Source organism: Hypanus sabinus, chromosome 7 (assembly GCF_030144855.1).
Source record: "Hypanus sabinus isolate sHypSab1 chromosome 7, sHypSab1.hap1, whole genome shotgun sequence".
Classification (NCBI taxonomy): Eukaryota; Metazoa; Chordata; class Chondrichthyes; order Myliobatiformes; family Dasyatidae; genus Hypanus; species Hypanus sabinus.
In genome coordinates this window covers 164,952,706-164,975,282 of record NC_082712.1, presented here as the reverse complement: position 1 = coordinate 164,975,282, position 22,577 = coordinate 164,952,706, and the positions used below count along the sequence as shown (strand labels likewise).

The 22,577-nt window shown below is 37.4% G+C and overlaps 1 protein-coding gene across 1 annotated transcript in view; it reads left to right on the top strand.

Moving 5' to 3' along the window:
- Nucleotides 1–257: 257 nt before the first annotated feature.
- Nucleotides 258–22,577, top strand: part of zdhhc13 (zinc finger DHHC-type palmitoyltransferase 13) — a 49,916-nt gene continuing 27,596 nt past the window's right edge. The window contains exons 1-7 of the mRNA XM_059976040.1: nt 258–400; nt 6,587–6,738; nt 9,537–9,659; nt 9,763–9,840; nt 20,630–20,774; nt 21,210–21,274; nt 21,372–21,534. Coding sequence (XP_059832023.1) covers nt 371–400; nt 6,587–6,738; nt 9,537–9,659; nt 9,763–9,840; nt 20,630–20,774; nt 21,210–21,274; nt 21,372–21,534 — 756 coding nt within the window. The 5' untranslated portion in view covers nt 258–370. The remainder of the gene's footprint in view (nt 401–6,586; nt 6,739–9,536; nt 9,660–9,762; nt 9,841–20,629; nt 20,775–21,209; nt 21,275–21,371; nt 21,535–22,577) is intronic.

The following is a 22,577-nucleotide window of genomic DNA, read 5'->3' as shown; positions in this document are numbered from 1 at the left end:
TGGCCTGCTGAGTTCCACCAGCATCTTGTGTGTGTTGTTTGAAGTTCCAGCATCTGCAGATCTCCTCGTGTTTACTAGCTGATGGGGGCGGGTTTCCCATTTGTCTGGAGTCTTCTCCTCAGGTTTGTTGCTGGCCCTCCAAACAAAAAAAAAATAAAGCTGATAAACTCCCCCCCCCCCGCGCTTTGCAACGAGAGGCGCGATTTTAGCCGACGCCGTGGCGTTGAGGCATACAGGTTCCGGGGCCGGCGCACGGCCCTGGTCGGAGGCACGCTCGCTATCCGTCGCCGTGGAGACGCGGGCGGTGCGCGCTGACGCACGGACGCGGGGCGGCTGGCTGGCGCGTGGAGGGGAATCGGAGGGGCTGGCGATGGAGGAGTGGCCCGATCGGGGCCGTCAGGTAGATACCGGTCGCCCCGAACCCGCACTCCCTGCACCATGGAGACCGGGAGGGGGGGTAGGGGAGAAGGGGCAAGTGGGTGGAAGAGTAGGCGAGGAGCGACGGACCCTTCCGGGGTGACGAGGCACTCGCCGAACAGCGAGGGTGGTGGTAAATGAAGTTAGACCCGCGGCCGAGGGTCGGGAGTTGTGGCGGGCTGAAGATCTGCAGGGATGGAGCGTGGAAGGCCTGACTGAGGCGAGAAAGGGCTGGGCTGGGTTGGGAGGAAATGGACATAGGAAAGGGTTTGGGGCGATCAGGGGAGTAGAGGAAGGGGGCGGGGGAATAGCGGTTGGTATGTAGGGTTAGAAGTGCTGTTGAGGGGGGTTATTTTGAATGGACTATTAGGGGAGGGAACCGGCATTATGGAGGGAGCACCTTTGGAAGAGCACTGACTTTTAGGATGGGTGTCGGTGGGTTTGGTAATTTCAGGTCAGAAATTAAGTATGAGAAATTGAAAGTGGTGGTTTACCGTTTCTCAAAGGCCGTTTGTAACATTGAAGTTGGCGACCAATGTACTTCCTGCACTCACTTCCCCCACAGGTGTCCTTTGTCCTAATTCTCAAATTACTGGCAATTAGCAATAACCAGCCAATTATTTTTTTTGATTTGAATAGTATGTAGCTTCTTCTACATTCACAAGTGCATGTTTTTGGGTAACAGATTTAGAATCTGATTAAATAAAAGGAACTGTTAGAAGTTAACTGACAGGCACAAAGTCTGAGACCAAAGCAGGACTTACTCATCATTCAACAGACCACGAGAAAAAGGTTAATGTTTCTGATTGATGACACTTGGTCCAGTTAGAGGGGATGTTAGATTTATTTTAAAGTTTAAAAGTACATGTATTTCACCATTTACAACCTTGAGATTCGTTTTCTTGTGGGCATACTCAATAAATCCTGATTAGAATAATAACCATAATAGAATCAATGAGTGATCACACCAATTTGAGTGTTCAACAGTTTGCAAAAGGCAACAAACTGTGCAAATACAAAAAGAAAGAAATAATATTAAATAAATAAGCAATAACTATTGAGAGTATGAGATAAAGAGTGCCTGAAAGTGAGTCCATAGGATGCAGGAATATTTCAATGATTGGGCAAGTGAAGTTATCCTCCTTGGTTCAAGTGCCTGATGGTTGAGGGATGAGCAACAAGAAAAGTGCATGTCCTCAGTGGGAGTCCCTGATGATGGATGCTATTTTCCTGTGACAACAATCATTGTCGGTGTGCTCGAAGGTGGGGAGGAATTTAGCTGTGATGGACTGGGCTGTATCCATGACTCTGGGAGATAGTGATAGTTCCTCTGTATTTTGATGCTCTAAATGAGCAAGAAGGCACTCAGGTCATCTGCAAGTGAAGCCCTGCTGTTGCCTACGTCACTTGATTTAACTTTATAAGAGTTGATAGCATTCAAGCACTGGTTCAACTGTCACATATCCTTCATCATGTTACAGAGAGCGTGAGGGAAAGGTTGATAAGACAAAAGATACATCTTTGAGTGAATTATGGATTCTACTGGAGTTGGGCAATTGTTTAAACTACATGGTTGATAGGTTAAGAAGGAAAATTGAAGAGACAAATAGCAAGAACATAAAAGGTGTAAAATGAGATGGAAATGTCGTGCAAGTCAGGATATCAAAAGTCGGTGTGGGAAAGAGAATTAAAGTTCAGGTGCCAAAAGCCTGTGGTTGTACTGTGAACTTAATTCATATGTTCGGAACAGCACACACAAAATGCTGGAGGAAATCAGCAGGCCAGGCAGCATCTATGGAAAAGAGTAAACAGTCAATGTTGGTCTCGACCCAAATGCCGACTCTTTACTCTTTCCCATAGATACTGCCTGGCCTGCTTGGATTTCTACCATCTGCAGATTTTCTCTTGTTTGTTATATGTTCAGGTAATCAGTCACCCAATCTGCATATGTTTTCATCTTAGAAGAGACTGAATGTAGTCCACAAGAATAGAGGTATAGTCAAATCATGTCCTTTCACCTCATAGTTTATCCCTATGGCAACTCTGGCATCGCTTTGTCACCTCCTCTTCCTGGTCTCCGTCCCATTCCCCTGTTGTGACAAAGAGTCATTGACCTGGAATGTTAACTCACTTTCTCTCAACAAATGCTGCCTGACCAGTATTTTCTGTTTTCTGCCTTGCGAATTAATTTTTAGATTTAAACATATTTCCTACGGAAACTAGTAGATTGGATTGTTTTGAGTATCATTTGTGTATTTATATTCAAATGTTTGAACTCTGTATGGGAGGCCAGTCCTCCAATAATGGTCCCAGATTAGTTACTCTTTTTGTTATGTTTGTAACAATGAATAAGCGTAGGACAGTCAAGTGGTACAAAACTGGGGTATTTTAGTTACTTCGTAATTTTAGCTCAATCCCTTTAAATTTAATTATAATACGTATGCTTTATTTGTTTGTTCATTATGTGCTGTGTCGTATGACATAAGCAATCATGGTCTTTCCATGACCACAATTGTTCTTAGCAAATTTTTCTACAGAAGTGTTTACCATTGCCTTCTTCTGGACAGTTTCTTCACAAGATGGGTGACCCTAGCCATTATCAATACACTTCAGAGAGTTGCTCATTCAACCATCTACCACCTGCTCCCATGGCTTCACATGATCCTGATCGTTTGGTGGGGGGGGGAATGTACTGCTAAGCAGGTGGTACACCTTGCCCAAGACCAGTGGAGGGAAGGAGTACCTTACACCTCCTTTGGTAGAAACATAGCTCCACCACCAACCCAGTGACTGTATTGAGGTGTATAAAATCATGAGGGGCATAGAAAGGGTGAATGCAGACAGTCCTTTGCCCAGGGAGGCTTTGTTTTCTTTGTTCTAATTGTGTTTGTAATGCCCTGGTTCAGAGTTCTACTGCTATGCTGAAGGTATTTTATTTTAGTAGGTTTCTGCAAAAGCAGTGTGTCCTACTGGTAGAATGTTTTGGTTTCGGCTAAAGGTAAGAAACCTGTTGTTTAACTTCGGAATGTTGTCTCAGCCGATCAGGATGTTGGGATCTGAGACCATTCTAGAGAAAGCGAGGCAGAGAGAGTTTTCTGAAGGACAGTGGCCTGGTTTGGGGTCTTCTGGCAGGAGCTGCAGCTACAGAAGGGAAGATGCTGCAGAATGCTGTTGGAAAGAGAGTCCCTGTTGCAGGAAGTGCTTTGTGTAGATGAATGGCTCTGAGCAGGAAAGGCAACACTCCTGAGACAGAGAGAGAGCCAGTTTGCTTGAGATGGTTTTCAAAGAGAGTTCGAAAATATGGCAGGTGTTTTCACACAGACCATGTGTCCAGCGCACGAGTAAGAGATGCACCCCTGAATACCTCAATGGTTTTGTGCACTTTGGACAGGTTTAACTGTTATGGGCCCTTTTGTTTTCTTTTTCTTATTAACTTTCGATAAAGCTGAAATTGGCAAGTATATTTTCTTTATAATTTTATGCAATGTACGACTTCGTAGGGACTCCTTAATCTCATTAGACACTTCACCCAGACTGTTAAGGGTTAAGTTCTCCGTGTATGTATTTTGGGGGTGGTTTTTTTCTTTTATATGTGCGTGCGTGCACACACACACGACATCGTCATTTGTTGGCGGTTTCAATAAAGTGTACGTTATAAGTAATTAAACCTGTGTCGATCTTTATCGACACTCCTACAACATGCTATTTTTTGCCAACGTATAATTGTGTATGGACCAAATTTAAACAGCATTCGTTCAAATCGAAGTTCGTTAATCGGAACATCCCAACTTTTTTGTTTGATTAAACCCCAAATCACACCAACCCTAGATGCATGCTGTTTATAAAGGTGGCTTTCTCGTCACTTGGTACTGTGGCTGTTAGCCTAATTAGCTATCGAGCTAAGTTTGCATACAACCCCAGTGAGAGGGTGAAATGTTATATTTTGAATAATTCATATCTTTCTTGTGAATGTTGTGCCAGTTATGTTATGTGCCTTGATGGTGTTGTAAGTATGTTTTCTATTGCAGCTGTACATACATGCACTTGTGCACATGACAAAAACTTAACATTGACTTTGGAAAGAAAACCAAAAACTAGATGGTATAGGTTTAAGGTAAGAGGGTAAGGTTTAGGGGAGATAGGAGAGGAAAATTTTCACATGAGAGAGACAGTCATTTAGGCAGGTACAATGATAAAATTTATGACATTTGGATAACTACAGGGATTGGAAAGGAATATGAGTCAAATTAGGACAAACGGGGCTCGCAAAGGTGGGCTCCTTATTCAGTATTTATTAATACTTTCACAAAAAATATGCATTTATATGCTTGTGCATTTTTGTTATTTCCTGAATTTAGATCTGCATCTGTGCTGAGTCTCAGAACAAATATAACGGAGGTCTGATGAAATGTCACTGACCTTAAGTGTTCACTCTCTCTCCACAGCTGTTTCTTAAACCTGCAAGTATTTCTAGAGTTTTTCAGTTTTTGGTTTTGGAAGCAAATTACATGAATATTCCTGGAAGATAGAATAGGACAATTTGACAATCTTTTGTAGTTTTTAGCCAGTGTAAATTACTTGGCATAGAAAGATTTTCTTTCTTTTTTCAACAAATAATAGCCTGGCAGAGGCAAATAATACGTTGGTTCCCTACAAATGCAATATTGCATCCAACAGTACCAGGTTATTACACTGCTGTGTTAAAATGTTTGTCTAATCTTGACATAAGTTTGGAGAAACATTGAGGAAGCAGGGAATCTGCAGGAAAAATCTTGGATTAGGAGAATGGGCCAAGCAGTAGATGAAATAGCATGCAGGGAAGTATATGGTCATGCACTTTGGTCAAAGGAATAAAGGCATATGCTGGCATTGGAGAGGGTCCAGAGGAGGTTCACAAGAATGATCCCGGGTATGAAAGGATTAAAGTATGAGGAGTGTTTAATTGCTCTGGGTCTGTACTCACTGCATTTTTGAAGAATGAGGGGGAATCTAATTGAAACCTATTGAATATTGAAAGGTCAAGGTAGAGTGAATGTGAAGAGGATGTTTCCAGTAGTGCAAGAGTAGGAACAGAGTGTACATCAGCAAAAAACAAAAGAGATGGTTGTTGACTTCAGGAGGGCACAGAGTGACCACTCCCCGCTGAACATTGACGGCTCCTCGGTAGAGATCGTTAAGAGCACCAAATTTCTTGGTGTACACCTGGCAGAGAATCTCACGTGGTCCCTCAACACCAGCTCCATAGCAAAGAAAGCCCAGCAACATCTCTACTTTCTGCGAAGGCTGAGGAAAGTCCATCTCCCACCCCCCATCCTCATCACATTCTACAGGGGTTGTATTGAGAGCATCCTGAGCAGCTGCATCACTGCCTGGTTCAGAAATTGCATCATCTGGGATTGCAAAACCCTGCAACGAATAGTGAGGTCAGCTGAGAAGATCATCGGGGTCTCTCTTCCCGCCACCACGGACATTTACACTACATGCTGCATCCGCAAAGGAAACAGCTTTATGAAGGACCCCATGCACCCCTCATCCAATCTCTTCTCCCTCCTGCCGTCTGGGAAAAGGCTCCGAAGCATTCGGGCTCTCTTGACCAGACTATTTAACAGTTTCTTCCCCCAAGCTATCAGACTCCTCAGTACCCAGAGCCTGGACTGGCACCTTGCCCTATTGTCTTGTTATTTATTGTAATGCCTGCACTGTTTTTGTGCACTTTATGCAGTCCTGTGTAGGTCTGTAGTCTAGTGTAGCTTTCTCTTTTTTTTATGTAGTTCAGTCTAGTTTTTGTACTGTGTCATGTAACACCATGGTCCTGAAAAACATTGTCTCATTTTTACTATGTACTGTACCAGCAGTTATAGTCAAAATGACAATAAAAGTGACTTGACTTGACTAGAAGGACGTTCCTTTAGAGCAGAAATAAGCAGGAATTTCTTTGGTGAATCTTTGGTGTCTATCACCACAGATGGCCATGGAGGCTAAGTCATTGTATTTATTTAAAATGGAAGTTCATTGGTTCTTGATTAGTAAAGGCATCAAACATTATGGGGAGACGGCAGGATAGAGAGGTAGAGAGGGATAAGAAATCAGCCATGATGAAATGGCAGAGCAGACTCAATGGGTTGAATGACCTAATTTTGCATAATTGAACTGTTACATTTTTCTGCAGTGTCAAGTCAATTGTCCTCATGGATATCATGGAACTCAAAAACACCAGGAGGAATATAACAATTCAAGTCAAAACAAGAGCCCTGATAAACATCGCGCTGATCTTGCCTTCATGGATGACTATAGTAACTGGGATATTGTAAGAGCCACACAGTAAGTTTAATGGGAATTGCTTTTGTCCGTTATGTATCAATTTATGAGTTGTCTGGGCTGCAATGGTGCTGAAAATTTTTTGCCTTTTGCAGCAAAACAAAAACTGAAGCTTCAAATGATTTTGCATGTCTTAGCTTAATTAAGCAGTAACAAATAAAGACGTTCTTTGAATATTCCATCTTTGTTGAATCAAGGTTGAAACTGGATAATATGCTATTGTAGAGAGGGGTGATTAAGGTGAAGATATAAATGAAATGTGAAATAGCAGAATTTTATGTAATTTTATGTAATTTGTGACTCTGCATGATCAGCTGGGTATTTCCAGCATCCAGAGTATTTTGTTTCTGTATTCCTTTTAAATATAGTGGATTCCAGTTAAATGGACACATTAGGACCAGTACATTTTGGCCCAATTAAGCAGCTGGCCCTTTAACCATATTTCATGGAAATAGTTGAAAAGTTATAGAAAAGATAAACTACTGTTTAACTGAGTACCAAATTATGTATTTAAATGAAATACATTACAAATTGGAACTCTACTAATGTAACTACAGTACTATAAAACTGTGGATTAGTTCCTAATAGTTATCGGTGGAGGAATTCATTCCGTGTACTCTGCCATGTTCTTTTGATTGACTTTAAATGAACATAGTATGAAATAGTATCATAATCCAACAATAAATTTCCTGGTATCCTTTGTAGTCACTAATTTTTCAACAAGTGTCCAATCTTTTGAAGGTATCTTGGCCAAGGTCTGAAATTTTTAGAAGTTAAAATATATTAAAAAAAACAAGATTATCAAGCATGACTGCTTTTTGAATTGGTATTCGGTGATGGAAATGGGTAACAATATCAGCATATGCAGCAGACGTTATTTAAAAATTGTTTGCGCTAAACACGGTATAGTGTCTAACAGCCACACAAGTACATGCGACTGATGCTAGTTAGAAACTGTTCAGCAATAGTCTGTCCCAATTAAGGAGCAGTGTCCAAAATAAATGAAGGGCCTCCTGTCTATGTTCTCAATTAGTTTCTGTTACTTAAGAATTGTCCCAATTAACTGAAATCCACTGTATTTCCTTTGATTTATTATTCATTTTACTTTCTGAATATAATATGGAATTTTTTTGCATAATGTAGTATTGTTTACAGGTTTCCTCCACTATCCAAACATAGAGCGTTCCTATGAAATGGTTTGTAAGCCGAAATGTCGTAATGCAAAGAAGCAATTACCATTAATTTACGTGGAAAATTTTTGAACATTCCCAGACCCAAAAAATAACCCATCAAATCAAACCAAATAACACATAAAAGCTAAAATAACATGAACATATAACAAAAGCAGGAATGATATGATAAATGTACAGCCTATATAAAATAGAAATATTGTATGTACGGTGTAGTTTCACTTATCAAAATTGGGAAGACAGCGAGCCAAAATCGATGTGGAGAAAAAATCAGGACGTACACGCATGCACACACAACTGCCCGCACAAGGCTTCATGGTCATGGTAGTCTTTCTTGGGGTAACACACGTATAAAGCTGACGTATTTTTTTTGTAAAAGCAAATCCTCTTTGGTTAGTGAAAACAGGTACTAATGTAGATCTTTCGAAACAGTGAGCTGTCGTAAAGCAAATGTTCGAAGAACGGGGGCCACTTGTACTTAATATAGTATTGTATAAATATAGATAAAATGAATATTCCTGGCATTTCCTATTCATTAACACCAAAGTCTTTACCAGCAGAAACATAGCTATAGGACAACATTCCATGCACCATCAATCTACAGGCCATGACGCTCAGGGAATTAGGCTATATTATTTTTTGTGGCTATGTTTTTCTGCTTTTGTATATAGTTGGGTTGGGACCCTGTCTGTCCAAACCAGCAGTCATGTACAGGCAGTTCTGCTATAATGTGGAAGTTGAGTTCCAAAGAAACCTTGGTTTGTGGAAAATGTAATTATACAAACAGGAAGGAGGACACACAAGTGATTGCAGATGCTGGAATCCTGTGCAACAAACAATCTGCTCGAGGAACTCTAGCAAGTCCAGCAGCATCGAGCAGGAATTGTTGAATCAGAGCTGATGCAGAGTTTCAACCCAAACTGTCAACAATTCTTTTCTTGCCACAGAAGCTGCTCAACCTGCTGAATTCCTCAAGCAGATTGCTTATTGCCCTATAAAAACAATGTTGTCAATGGGAACAGAGAGTTAGGGGCAAGTCAGTTTCAGACTCACAATAACAAGGTTATTTATCATGTAGGATATTCAAAAGTCAAGATTTTTAATCACTATAATTTTGTTTCTGCAAACTGAAAATATTAAAGGCTGTATGTTACATTAATAAAGTACCAATGCACAAGTATCAATAGAAGTGACAGTCAATTTCCTGTGGCCACCCATGGTGAAACTAGCAGCCTGTGTTCTAAAGAAACAACATTGTCAAATTACTGCAATAAGGTAACATATAAACAGTAAGCCCTAACCTCCCCCCCCTCCCCTCCCCCAAGACTTTATCTTCCAAGATAGCCTTTTTCTGCTTGTCAGCTTCCAAAGTAATTTTTAAATGGTTCTTCAGTTCCCAATCTAAATTGTGGTACAACCAATTCGGTCCATGTAATATAGTGTTCCGAAATTCATCAAATGTGTCATATGCAATTCACTTAATACAAACACGTTATAGCAGAGTTACCTGTATTCTAACCTTGCAGCAGAGACCACAAAGCATTTTTTTTTCATCACTTTGGATGAAGTTCATGTTTATCTCTGTTGTTTAAGTGCATTTTACACTTACAGATATGGAATAATCGACCGATGTAAAGAACTGATTGAAGCTGGTTACGATGTCCGACAGCCTGACAAAGAAAATGTGACCTTACTTCACTGGGCAGCTATCAATAACCGAACAGAGCTTGTGAAGTAAGATCTGTTCTGGGGATGGTATTATCCTCCTTGCATTCTATTTAAATTTATAAATTTATACTTTTCATACTGTATTAAATTCAACAAATTCTGTCTACAGGTACTACATTTCAAAAGGTGCGATTGTGGATCAGCTGGGTGGAGATTTAAATTCAACAGCTCTTCATTGGGCAACCAGGTACCATTCCAGAAATATTTTAATATCTTTGTAATTAGTTTGGCACAACTTTGTGGGCGAAAGAGCCTGTTCCTCTGCTCTGCTTTTCTATGTTCTACCTTTTGTCAATTTTAGAAGTATATATTGTAAGATTGCCATACGTTCCAAGTACTTAGAATGGACGATTGCATGCATTATTTTTTGTAACCTTTTGATCTCTCACCTCACCATTTTGAATGAAAACCACTGTAAATCTAAGGAATCCTCCAAATGTATGAGCATACGCAGTTTTGGCTTTTGCTAATAGAAGCACAAACTCAGTGGCCATTTATTAGGCAAAGGAGTGGAACCAGGTGTTGTCTTCTGCTGTAGCCCATCCATTTCAAAGTTCGCTGTTGTGCATTCAGAGATGCTTTCCAGCACACCACTGTGGTAACGTGTGGTTATTTGAGTTTCTTGTCAATTTGAACCAGTCTGGCCATTCTCTTCTGACCTTTCTCATTAACAAGACATTTTTGCCTACAGAGCTGCTGCTCACTGTATATTTTTTGTTTTCTTGCACTATTCTCTGTAAACTCGAGGGCAGGGGTTCCTGATCCAGGGTCCGCAGATCCCTTGCTTAATGGTATTGGTCTGTGGCATAATGAAGCTGGAAAACCCTGCTCTAGAGACTGTTGTGTGTGAAAATCCTAGGTCAGCAGTTTCCGAGATGCTTAAACCAACAATCATTCCACGGTTGTGCTTACTGAGATAACATTTCTTCCCTATTCTTATGAACAGCAACTTGGCCTCTCAACCATGTTTGCATGCTTTTATGGATTGAGTTGCTGCCACATGATTGGCTGATTTGATATTTGCATTAATGAGCAGGTGTACCTAATAAAGTGTCGTTACAGCTAAACAAGTTATAATCCTGACCTCCAGTGCAGTCTGTGTAAAGTTTGCCCATTCTCACTTAGAATTTAAAACAAAAGTGAGGTAGTGTTCATGGATTCAAGGTCCATTTAGGAATCGGAAAGCAGAAGCTGTTTCTGAATCGCTGAGTGTATGCCTTCAGGCTTCTGTACCTCCTACCTGATGGTAACAGTGAGAAAAGGGCATGCCCTGGGTGCTGGGGGTCCTTAATAATGGATGCTGCCTTTCTGAGACACCACTCCTTGAAGATGTCCTGGGTATTTGTAGGCTAGTACCTAAGTTGTTGCTGACTAAATTTACAGCCTTCTGTAGCTTCTTTTGGTCCTATGCAGTAGCCTCCACATACCAGACAGTGATGCAACATGTCAGAATGCTCTCCACAGTACATCTGTAGAAGTTGTTGAGTGTTTTTGTTGGCATACAGTACCAAATTTCTTTAAACTAATGAAGTACAGTCACTGTCTTGCCACCTTTATAGCTGCATCAATATATTGGGACCAAATTAAGTCCTCAGAGATCTTGACACCCAGGAACTTGAAACTGCTCACTCTCTCCACTTCTGATCCCTCTATAAGGATTGGTATGTGTTCCTTTGTCTTTCATCTTATGAGTGCAAGGTTGTTGCTGCAACACCACTCCACTAGTTGGTATATCTCATTCCTGTACGTCCTCTCATCTCCATCTGGGATTCTACCAGTAATGGTTGTATCATCAACAAATCTATAGATGGTATTTGAGCTATGCCTCGCCAAACAGTCATGGGTATGGAGAGAGTAGAGCAGTGAACTAAGCACACACCCCTGAGGTGCACCAGTGTTGATCGTCAGAGAGGAGGAGATATTGTTACCAATCTGTACAGTTGTAGTCTTCTGGTTAGGAAGTCAAGGATCTAATTGCAGAGGGAGGAACAGAGCCCCTGGTTCTGTAACTTATTAATCAGGATTGAGGGAATGATGGTGTTAAATGCTAAGCTATAATCGATGAACAGCATCCTGAGATAGATCGGCAAACACGAGGAAATCTGCAGATGCTGGAAATTCAAGCAACACACACAAAATGCTGGTGGAACGCAGCAGGCCAGGCAGCATCTTTAGGGAGAAGCACTGTTGACGTTTTGAGCCGAGACCCTTCGTCAGGACATGTTGTGTTCCACCAGCATTTTGTGTGGATCCTGACATAGGTGTTTGTATTGAGCAGGTGGTCTAAGGCTGTGTGAAGAGCCATTGACATTGCATCTCCCTTTGACTTATTGTGGCGATAGGCAAATTGCACTGGGCCCAGGCCCTTGCATAACAAAATATATTCAAATTTCAAATAAGTATGTGCTGTGCCTGGGGATAGGCAGTTGCTGGTAAGCTGCTTGGGTAGCAAACTGATAGATTCCTGAAAGGTTGCATGTTGTCTTTTGCTGTGCAACCATTGTATGATTTGAATTGCAAATTCAAATAATCATTTAGCATATAGTGGAGACAGACTCTGTTTCAGTTTGCAAACCACAATTGGATAAATATGTGGTGAAGAAAAATCTTCAATCGCAGGCATCGGACATTCAGCGGCATGAAGATAAGATCGCGACTCTTGAAAAATCCATTTGTGAAAAAGTACGTACAATTGAAGCGCTGGAGAAGAAGGTAGAGTCGAATGCTAAAACTATGGATCAGTATAAGTTTAAAATTACTGATCTCGAAAATCGATCTCGCAGACAGAATTTGCGTATCATCGGGTTTCCCGAAAAAGTTGAGTCCGGTGATTTAACTGAATTTTTCTCTAAATTACTATGGGAAACTTTCAGTGCTGAAGGTTTGCAATCTAAACCTGTTATCGATCGTGCTCACAGAGTTATGAGATTTTCGATTCTGTCTGATAAACCACGAGCGGTGATTGTTCGCCTTCATTATCCTCGGGAGAAAGAGCTTTTAATTCGATTAGCTCGTAAAAAAGGTATGATTTCTTATAACACCAATTCATTTCGAATTGTTGAAGATTATTCATACGATGTAATGAGATCAAGAATCGCTTTTAAACCAGTGATGGCAGAGATTTACTCGATTGGACTTAAACAAGCTTTAGTGTATCCAGCGAAGCTCAGAATTACGTTGAACGACAACAGTCAGCAATTTTTCAAAACCCCGGAAGAAGCGAAGAAATTTGTTGAAGAATATAGATCTTCTAGTGCAACTTGAACTATGTGTCATGTTGAAGATTTCTCGGAGAGCGGGTGCCATCTCATTTTAAGTAACCTACGAAGTTGGGTTATAATTTTCTATCCCGTTCTACGGGTCTGGTTCTTATTTTTTACTATTATCACTGTTTTACGGATGCTTTCTTAACTTTTACAATATTTTTTTTATTTTTTCTGTTTCAGATATATACATCTATATCTTGTAATAATGATTTATTTTTTTTCAAGATGTCGTTTCTTCTTCCCATAAGACTCTGCTTTTTATAAACATTTATTTGTTTGCCTGTACTTAGAAATGGGACGAATGCTTTGAAATTTTTTAGTTTTTTTTAATATATATTGTAGTGTTTATTGAATCTCTTTTAATCCTATTTTGGTATTTTTTTTCTTTATTATTAAACTTTTTTAATAGATTGTTGAATTTACAGCTATATTTTGTAAGATGGCTTTTTCAAAATGTTGTTTCTTCTTCCCATAAGTCTTTGCTTTTGAAACGTCATCTTTCTTGCATTTATATTTGAAATTTTTTTAAAGGTATATTACACTCTTAAATTTTTTAATGTTTATTCTTTTTTGTTAAAGATTGTTTGTTTTATTATATTAGTTTTTTTCATTCTGATTGATATATATTTTCTTTTTGCAACCCTATATTTAAATCTGGGTGTTACATAGTTTTTTAAAAATCTTTTTATGGAGCTGCCATCTTGAAATGGGGGTAAGGTTAGTGTTAGATTATGTGCTTGCCGCTTGGCTTTTCTTCGAAGGGTGGGGGGAGGGGGTGGGGATCTTTTTTCACGCTTTTGCGTTTTTTTCTGCTTTTAGTTTATGGGCCGACTTTAAATTACTAATATTGTTGAGGTGTCATGTTCTCCGGTTGCTCCTGAATCTATTTTCCTTTTTCCTGAATTATGGGTTATGTGTCTTTTTAACCTATTATGATATACACACCTAATATTGGCATGATGGATAAATCTATTAATTTTATCTCTTGGAATACTAATGGTTTAAATCATCCGATTAAACGTAAAAAAATATTTAAGGTATTCCATAGATTGAACGCTAATATTATTTTTGCACAGGAGACCCATATTAGGAGGGAGGATAATCAACGTTTTTTTAGGTTCTGGAAGGATCAACAATTTCATTCGAATTGTAACCGCTAAAATTAGGGGTGTGTCTATTTTTATAGACCCCTCAATTTTGTTTACACATCACGAAATTATTTCTGATCCACAGGGCAGATTTTTGTTGATAACTGGTTCACTTTTCAAACGGAAAGTGGTTCTAGTTAATATTTATGCTCCAAATTTTGACTGCCCTGAATTTTTTAAACGTTTATTTACTTCCCTTCCTAATCTGAATGAATATATGTTGTTAATGGGTGGAGATTTTAATTGTTGTTTGAATCCTTTGATGGATAGATCTAAACCTATTCGAACTCTTCCGAATAGATCAGCCTTACTTATTAATTCTTTTATGGTTGATTCGGAAATTACAGAAATATGGCGGTTTTTGAACCCTAAAGATAAAGAATTTTCATTTTTTTCACATGTATATCATAGTTATTCTAGAATTGATTACTTTCTTATTGATCATCGGTTATTAACGGATGTTATTGATTGTAAATATGATTCTATTACTATTTCGGATCATGAACCTTTGAAGTTATCTATTAAGATTCCGGACTTTTCCAATAATGTTAGATCTTGGAGACTTAATGCTACTCTGCTTCAAGACCCAGAATTTGTCACCTATATAAAACAGCAAATTGATTTGTTTTTCTCAACAAACTATACTGAAGAAATTGACAGAGGAATACTTTGGGACTCTTTCAAGGCTTTTATCCGTGGACAAATTATTTCATATTCCGCTGGTAAAAGGAAACAAAGATATTTAGATATTGCTTTATTAATGGATAAAATTAAGGAAATTGATAAGATTTATTCCGTGACTTCTACCATAGAACTTTATAAGAAGAGAGTTGAGCTTCAAATGGAATATAGCTTATTATTATCTTCTTCAATTGAAAATCAATTAATTAGGACCAGGGCTCAATTCTATATTCACAGTGATCAAACTGGTAAACTGTTTGCTAATCAATTAAAAGCTATTTCGACCAAGCGACAAATTATTAAAATTCGTAAACCAGACGGTAATTTAACTACTGATCATAAAGAAATCAATAATACTTTTCAAGATTTTTATAAATCTTTATATCAATCAGAATTTGATGGTGACCAGTCCATGATGGATAATTTTTTTAACAATTTGAATATTCCTAAACTGATTGGTGAAGATCGTAGCTTGTCTGATGCTCCTATCTCTATGGCTGAAATAGGTGAGGCTGTCTCATCAATGAATTCAGGGAAAGCTCCTGGCCCTGATGGTTATATTGTAGAATTTTTCAAAACTTTTTCTTCTTTGCTTTCCCCTTGGTTATGTGAAATCTTTAACGATGCATTTGCTAAGAAGAGATTACCTCAATCTTTTTATGAAGCTACTATTTCTCTAATTCTTAAAAAAGATAAAGATCCTACTTTATGTACATCTTATCGCCTTATATCATTATTAAATGTAGATTCTAAGATTCTTACGAAAATTTTAGCCACTAGATTAGAAAAGATACTACCACAGATTATTTCAGAAGATCAAACTGGTTTCATTAAGAATCGGTATTCTTTTTTTAATGTTAGAAAATTGATTAATATAATTCATACTTCATCACCCACAGTCCCAGAATGTGTTATCTCATTAGATGCTGAAAAAGCCTTTGATAGAGTTGAATGGACATATTTATTTAATGCATTGAGAAATTTTAATTTTAGTCCTAATTTTATATCATGGATTAAACTAATATACTATAAACCTGTTGCTTCTGTTCTTACAAATAATTATAGATCCTCCTTTTTTCAATTATCTCGTGGTACGAGACAAGGTTGTCCTTTAAGTCCTTTATTATTTAATATTGCATTAGAACCTTTAGCCATTGCTATTCGTGAATCTCCTAATATTTTTGGTATTACCCGTAATGAGAAATCATATAAATTATCACTTTATGCTGATGATTTGCTGTTATATATTTCTGATCTTGATAGATCTATTCCCACTATTTTATCCTTGTTGGCTCAATTTGGTAGTTTTTCTGGTTATAAATTAAACTTAGATAAGAGTGAATTATTCCCTTTAAACGCGCAAACTTTATTGAATGACAGGATTCCATTTAAAGTTGTTACTGATAATTTTATCTATTTAGGTATAAAAATTACCAAGAAATATAAAGATTTATTTAGACTGAATTTTTTACCTATGCTTCTTCAAATACAACACCTTACTACAAGATGGTCTCCCTTATTCCTATCATTAGTTGGTCGGATTAATGCTATTAAAATGATGATTTTACCGAAATTTTTATATTTATTTCAAGCCTTACCAATTTTTATTCCTAAATCCTTTTTTGACAACATTGATTCAAAAATTTCCTCATTTGTGTGGCAAAATAAAAACGCCAGGTTAAGTAAAAGGCAATTACAAAAATCTAAAAAAGATGGTGGTTTAGCTTTACCTAACTTTAGATTTTATTATTGGGCGAATAATATCCGTAACCTAACGTATTGGAAATTAGATTTGGACTCATTATTATGTCCGCAGTGGGTAAATTTGGAATGCAATGAGGTAAAGGGATATTCTTTATTCTCTGTTCTTGGTTCTTCTCTTCCTGCTGATTTAGTTAAATTCAATAAACAGATATCTAATCCTGTTATTAAACACACATTACGAATTTGGGAAATTTTTTACTTTGAAAAACTTTGTTCTTGATAGCCCTATTTTATTTAATTTTTTCTTTAAACCTTCCTTGACAGATCAAGCCTTTAGCATATGGAAAAGGAAAGGTATAAAATGTTTTCGTGACCTTTTTTTTGAAGGTACTTTGATGTCTTTTGACCAACTTTCCAATAAATTTAAATTACCTAAATCTAATTTCTTCAGATATTTACAAATCAGAAATTTTTTACATAAAGTTTTACCATCTTTTCCCAACTCAACTTCAACGGATTTCTCAGATTTGATTTTTACCTTAAATCCTTGTCAGAAGGGATTAGTTGCTTTTATTTACAACATGATTATGAAGATACAACCAGAGATGTCTGATAGAATTAAACAACAATGGGAAAAAGAACTTCGGTACAATATACCAACAGATAAATGGGAAAAAATTTTACAAATGGTTAATTCTTCTTTTATATGTGCTAAACATGCTTTAATACAATTTAAAATTGTACATAGAGCTTATATGTCTAAAGATAAACTTGCTCGATTTTATTCTCATATTAACCCTCAATGTGACAGATGTCATTCAGAAGTGGCTTCACTGACCCACATGTTTTGATGTCCCACTTTACATAACTATTGGAAGGACATATTCGTTACCATTTCCTCAATTTGGAACATCGATTTACAACCTCACTTTATTACTGCAATTTTTGGTATACCAAATGAGGATGGTAATCAGTTTTCTCCTTCAATCAGACGAATGATTGCTTTTGTAACATTAATGGCCAGAAGGTCTATATTACAAAATTGGAAAGAAGTAAATCCTCCTACCACGTCTCAGTGGCTTTTTCAAACTATTTCTTATCTGAGTTTGGAAAAAATTAGAAGCACTATTTTTGACTCGTCAATTAAATTTGAAGAAACTTGGGGACCGTTCATTCGACATTTTCATATGAATTAATTTGGCCTTTCCCAGACCTTCTCTCTGTTTATTCTTGTTCAGGTATGGAGTTCCGGAGTTCTTTGACACTATCATATACTTATAAACTGTTATTATTGCCCATGTTAGTTTTAGTTTAGTGTTTGTTTCATATATATATTTTCTTTCACACATTTATAATTTTTTTTTTCTTTTTCTTTTGATGATTATTTTTGTTTTTTTTCATATATAATTATATAGACTCGATTGATTAATGTACTTTTTTTTGTTGATGTTTAATAGGATATTATTATCCTATTATCAATGTAATCTCAAGTCTATTGTATTCATAACCTATACATTATTATGTTATTTTTTTTTATATTTATATGAAACTCAATAAAAAGATTGAAAAAGAAAAAGAAAAGAAGAAAAATAAAATTGCTGTATTGAGCGAGTTGTTTTGTGAAAGCCACTGTGGACCTGGTGGGGCAACTAGCCTCTTCCTCTGCCGTAACTATTTGTTGATACAAATACCAATCTTTCATTAGTAAACTCTTGCTGAAAATCTCTTAAATTTGAACGGCTTATATTCAAAATAATTTCTCAGCCTAATCAACATTACTTTGATTAAATGGGTTGTCGAAATTAATTATATGCATTAAATATATTTCCACTCTCATGGTAGTTATGCGAGAACTGGAGAGGTGATTCATTTTGTTAATTAAATATGGTTTGTTTACATATCTCCACTGAGTTACAAATAATAAATGACTGGATTGCATTTCTTTTTCATTTCAAAATGGTTATTACCAATTAAATTTAATTTTATTAAATAATTTAAATAGAAAATTATATTTGATTGTAAATCTTACTGCTGTAAATTTGAAGTGTTCACTACCTAGTAAGCTTTGCAGGATTGGTTTTGGAATCCCCAAGCAGTGTTTTAATGTAATTTCGAGATATATCTTTGTCCGCTTCATTAATGAACAATGGAAGGATTTGCCTATCTCTTTTGTGTGCAGTACTCCAACAAATGAATGTTATAAACCAGAATCACTTTTGACATCATTAACCCATGAGATAAATAAGCAAACCAAGCTTTGACAAAAAAAAAACTGAATCAAAGGTGAGTATATGATTCAGAAACAACTTTTGAAGGATGCTCCAAAACTGGAACTAAATACCGAAAGTCATAAGGGATGCAGACTCGGTTGATATTGCATTACAGCCTGGTAAGGAAACACCAATGCCCTTGAATAGAAAATCCTACAATAAGTAGAACATATGGAACAGTGCATCACCAGTAAAGCCCTCCCCATTACTGAGCATATCTACACCAAATGCTGTTGCAGGAAAGCAGCATCCATCAATCAGGGGCACTCGTCACCCATGACGTGCACTTTTCTCAATGCTGCCATCAGGAAGAAGGTACAGGAGCCTCATGACTCACACCACCAGGTTCAGAAACAGATATTACCCCTCAACTGCCAGGTTCTTAAACCAAAGGAGATAACTTCACTCAACTTCAATTGGCCAGTCACTGAAATGTTCCCACAACCTATAGTTCACTTTCAAAAACTCTTCATCTCATGTTCTCGATATTTGTTGTTTATTTATTATTATTATTATTATTTTCTGTGTTGGGACTGATACTTTTAACGTTCTCTGTCAGTGATTTGGATGATGGAATTGATGGCTTTGTTGCAAAGTTTTCAAATGAAATAAAGGTGGGTGGAGGGACAGGTCGTTTAGAGGACATAGGCTTGAGAAGGACTTAAGACAGATTAGAAGAATGAGCAAAGAAGTAGCCGATTGAATGCAGTTTTGGGAAGTATATGGTCATGCACTTTGGTAGAAGAAATGAAAGGGTTGACTGTTTTCTAAATGGAGAGAAAATACAGAAAGGAACTTGGGAGTCCTTGTGCAGGATTCCCTAAAGGTTAAATTGCAGGTTGAATCTGGTGAGGAAGGTGAATGAGATGTTAGCATTCATTTCAAGACTACTAGAAAATAAAAACAAGAATGTAATTATGAGACTTTTTAAAGCACTGGTGAGGCCTCACTTGAAGTATTGTGAGCAGTTTTGGGCTCCTTATCTTAGAAAGGATGTGCTGAAGCTTCAGAGAGTTCAAAGGAATTTTATGAAAATGATTCCAAGATTGAATAGCTCGTCATATGAAGAGCATCTGATGGGCCTGGGCCTGTATTCGCTAGAATACAGAAAAATGAGGGGTGACCTCATTGATACCTATTGAATGGTGAAAGGCCTTGATAGGGTGGATGTGGAAAGGATGTTTCCTATGGTGGGAGAGTTGAAGACTAGAGGACACAGCCTTAGAATAGAGGGGCATTCTTTTAGAACAGAGATGAAGAATTTCTCTAGCCAGAAAGGTAAATCTGTGGAATTCTTTGCCACAGGCAGCTGTGGAGGCCAAGTCTTTATGTATATTTAAGGCTGATAGACTCTTGATTGGTCAGGGCATGAAGGGATACAGGTCGAAGGCAAGAGACCGGGCTGAGAGGAATATTGGATCAGCCATGATGACATGGCTGAGTAGACTTAATGGGCCAAGTGGCCCAATTGTATGCCTATATCTTACATATATACTTTGATAATAAATCTGCTTTTGCATATTTGCACTATAATGCTACAAAACAATAAATTTAATGTCATGTAAAGCTAGTGATAATAAACCTGATTCTGATTGAATGCGTGGTTCAGTTTAAGATGGTGAGAGTGAAGTGAAACTTTAGGCAGGAAGAAAAACCAAGGACCTGTTGTTTTTGTTGCAGCTTGAACTGAAGCAAGAAGTTGCATTCATATTCCAGTTAAAATGACAGAATTATGAAATGTGTCAGAGGGTATGTAATAATGGGATGAAATGTAATCTCCATTTAACAAAGAATTGATCTGTTTGCTAACTCTGCAAGTTATAGGTAGAAATGCCAAAGTTGATGTGGTAGGTAAGATAATCTAATGGAATTTTATAAACAATACAAAAGCCTTTTTTTAATTTCAGACAAGGCCACTTGTCTATGGTGGTGCTGCTGATTAAGTATGGAGCAGATCCCTTGTTAGTCGATAGGGAAGGATTCACTTGTCTTCATCTTGCAGTTCAATTCCAGCAAATGCCAATCATTGCTTACCTTGTAGCAAAAGGTCAGGTATGTTCAGTTTTTTCTTACTTTGTCTTGATTATGCCCTACTTCAATATAATAGGTTACCTATTACGCAATTGCAAAATATGGACTGGTCCCACCCACTGTCAACTTAGGCATCTATTCTGAGGTATGAAAGTATAAGACATGAGAACTGAAAGTACTGTAATGAGATGGTTTTTCTCTGAATTTTTTTCTGCTAGGTTACTATCCATTCATCACTTCCTGGTGAATTGGTAAAGGGGTTCAGAATTTCACTGCGAAACTTTTATTTCATTGTGGACAGCATAGTCTTCCTCTACTTTTCTGTAAAATGACTCATTTTTAACATATATAGGCTAGGGCGGGACTCAGTCAAGTAAACAGATGAACTATTTCTTGATCTCCATAAAATAAAATATTTCATGTTTTAATTAAACATGATGTTTTCCATTGTTTAAGAATATAGATGCTGCTGATATGAATGGACAAACACCATTAATGCTTGCAGCTTCCCGAATAATAGGGTAAGTGCAAAATGTTTATGCAAGGCTTTATATAAATGTGATGGTACATATTTAACCAGCATTTCACTTTCCTTTTGTTTCTTTCTCATTCATTTAGGCCTGAGCCTACAAGATTCCTCATAAAATTAAATGCTTCGATAAATGCTGTTGATAAATTGCAGAAGAACACACCTCTGCACTGGGCAGTACTATCAGGAAATGTGGCAGCACTAAATGTACTGCTAGCTGCTGGTGCAAATGTTGAAGTTAAAAATGCAATGGTAAGTGCATATCTCTGTTCTGTATAATTTTTGTCAGGAGATTTGAATTGTTTTCAGATTCAGTTGAGTTCTATTTTGATGAAATAACTCCACAACTGGCTATATAGTTGTGGTGATAGTAGTATCAGTATGGGTGAAATTAAGCAATGTATGGAATGTGAATCCATAATCACTTTATCAAGTACATTCAGCTGTGTGTAGCAGAATTGGCTGAATTAGCTGATATCTACCTGAACAATTCTGTGATGTAATGGTGTGCTTTGAAGACCCTTCAAAAGTAAGTCATCAGGACTATCCTTGGAGCAGTATTAAGATAGCTCAGAAAGCAGTTTCAGTGCATCAGTGCCAGGCAAAAATGTTTTCATATTAGAACATAAGAAGTAGAATCAAAGGTACGTCAATAAACGTTGCTCTGCCATTCAGTAAGATCATGGCTGATCAAATCTGGTATTCAACACAATTTGACCACTCTCTTCCCACTACCCATTGTCTTTTTTTGTAGTTTAAATGTCTTGCAGTCTTTCCCTTGAATATATTCAATGATTCTGCCTCTGAAGTAGAGAATTGTGAAGATTCACTAATCTCTGAGACATGAAATTCTTCCTAATTTCTTCCTTAATTAGATGTATTTTATTCTGAGACTGTCGCTCTTAGTTCTAGATCTGCCTATTCTGGAGAAACATCCTTACCACCTCCACTTCAATTCATCTTTGAATCTGAAATAAAAACAAAATACTGGAGGCAATTATCAAAACAGGCTTTTTGTGAATAACCTAATTTTCCCACACTTCATTCCATGTACTAACTTCACGCCCAATTGCTTCACCCAAATCCCTTTTTGTTCTCTTTTATTCTTCCAATTTGTTAATTTTCCATTATTTGCAAATTTGGCAGTGCTACAGTTAGTCCATTCATCTAAGTGATTAATATGAATTATAAGTTGTTCTGGCCCCAGCACTGATCAGAGTGAGGCTTATTATCACTTACATATATAATGAGATATGTTATTTTGCAGTGGCAGTACAGAGGAAGACAAAAAAAAC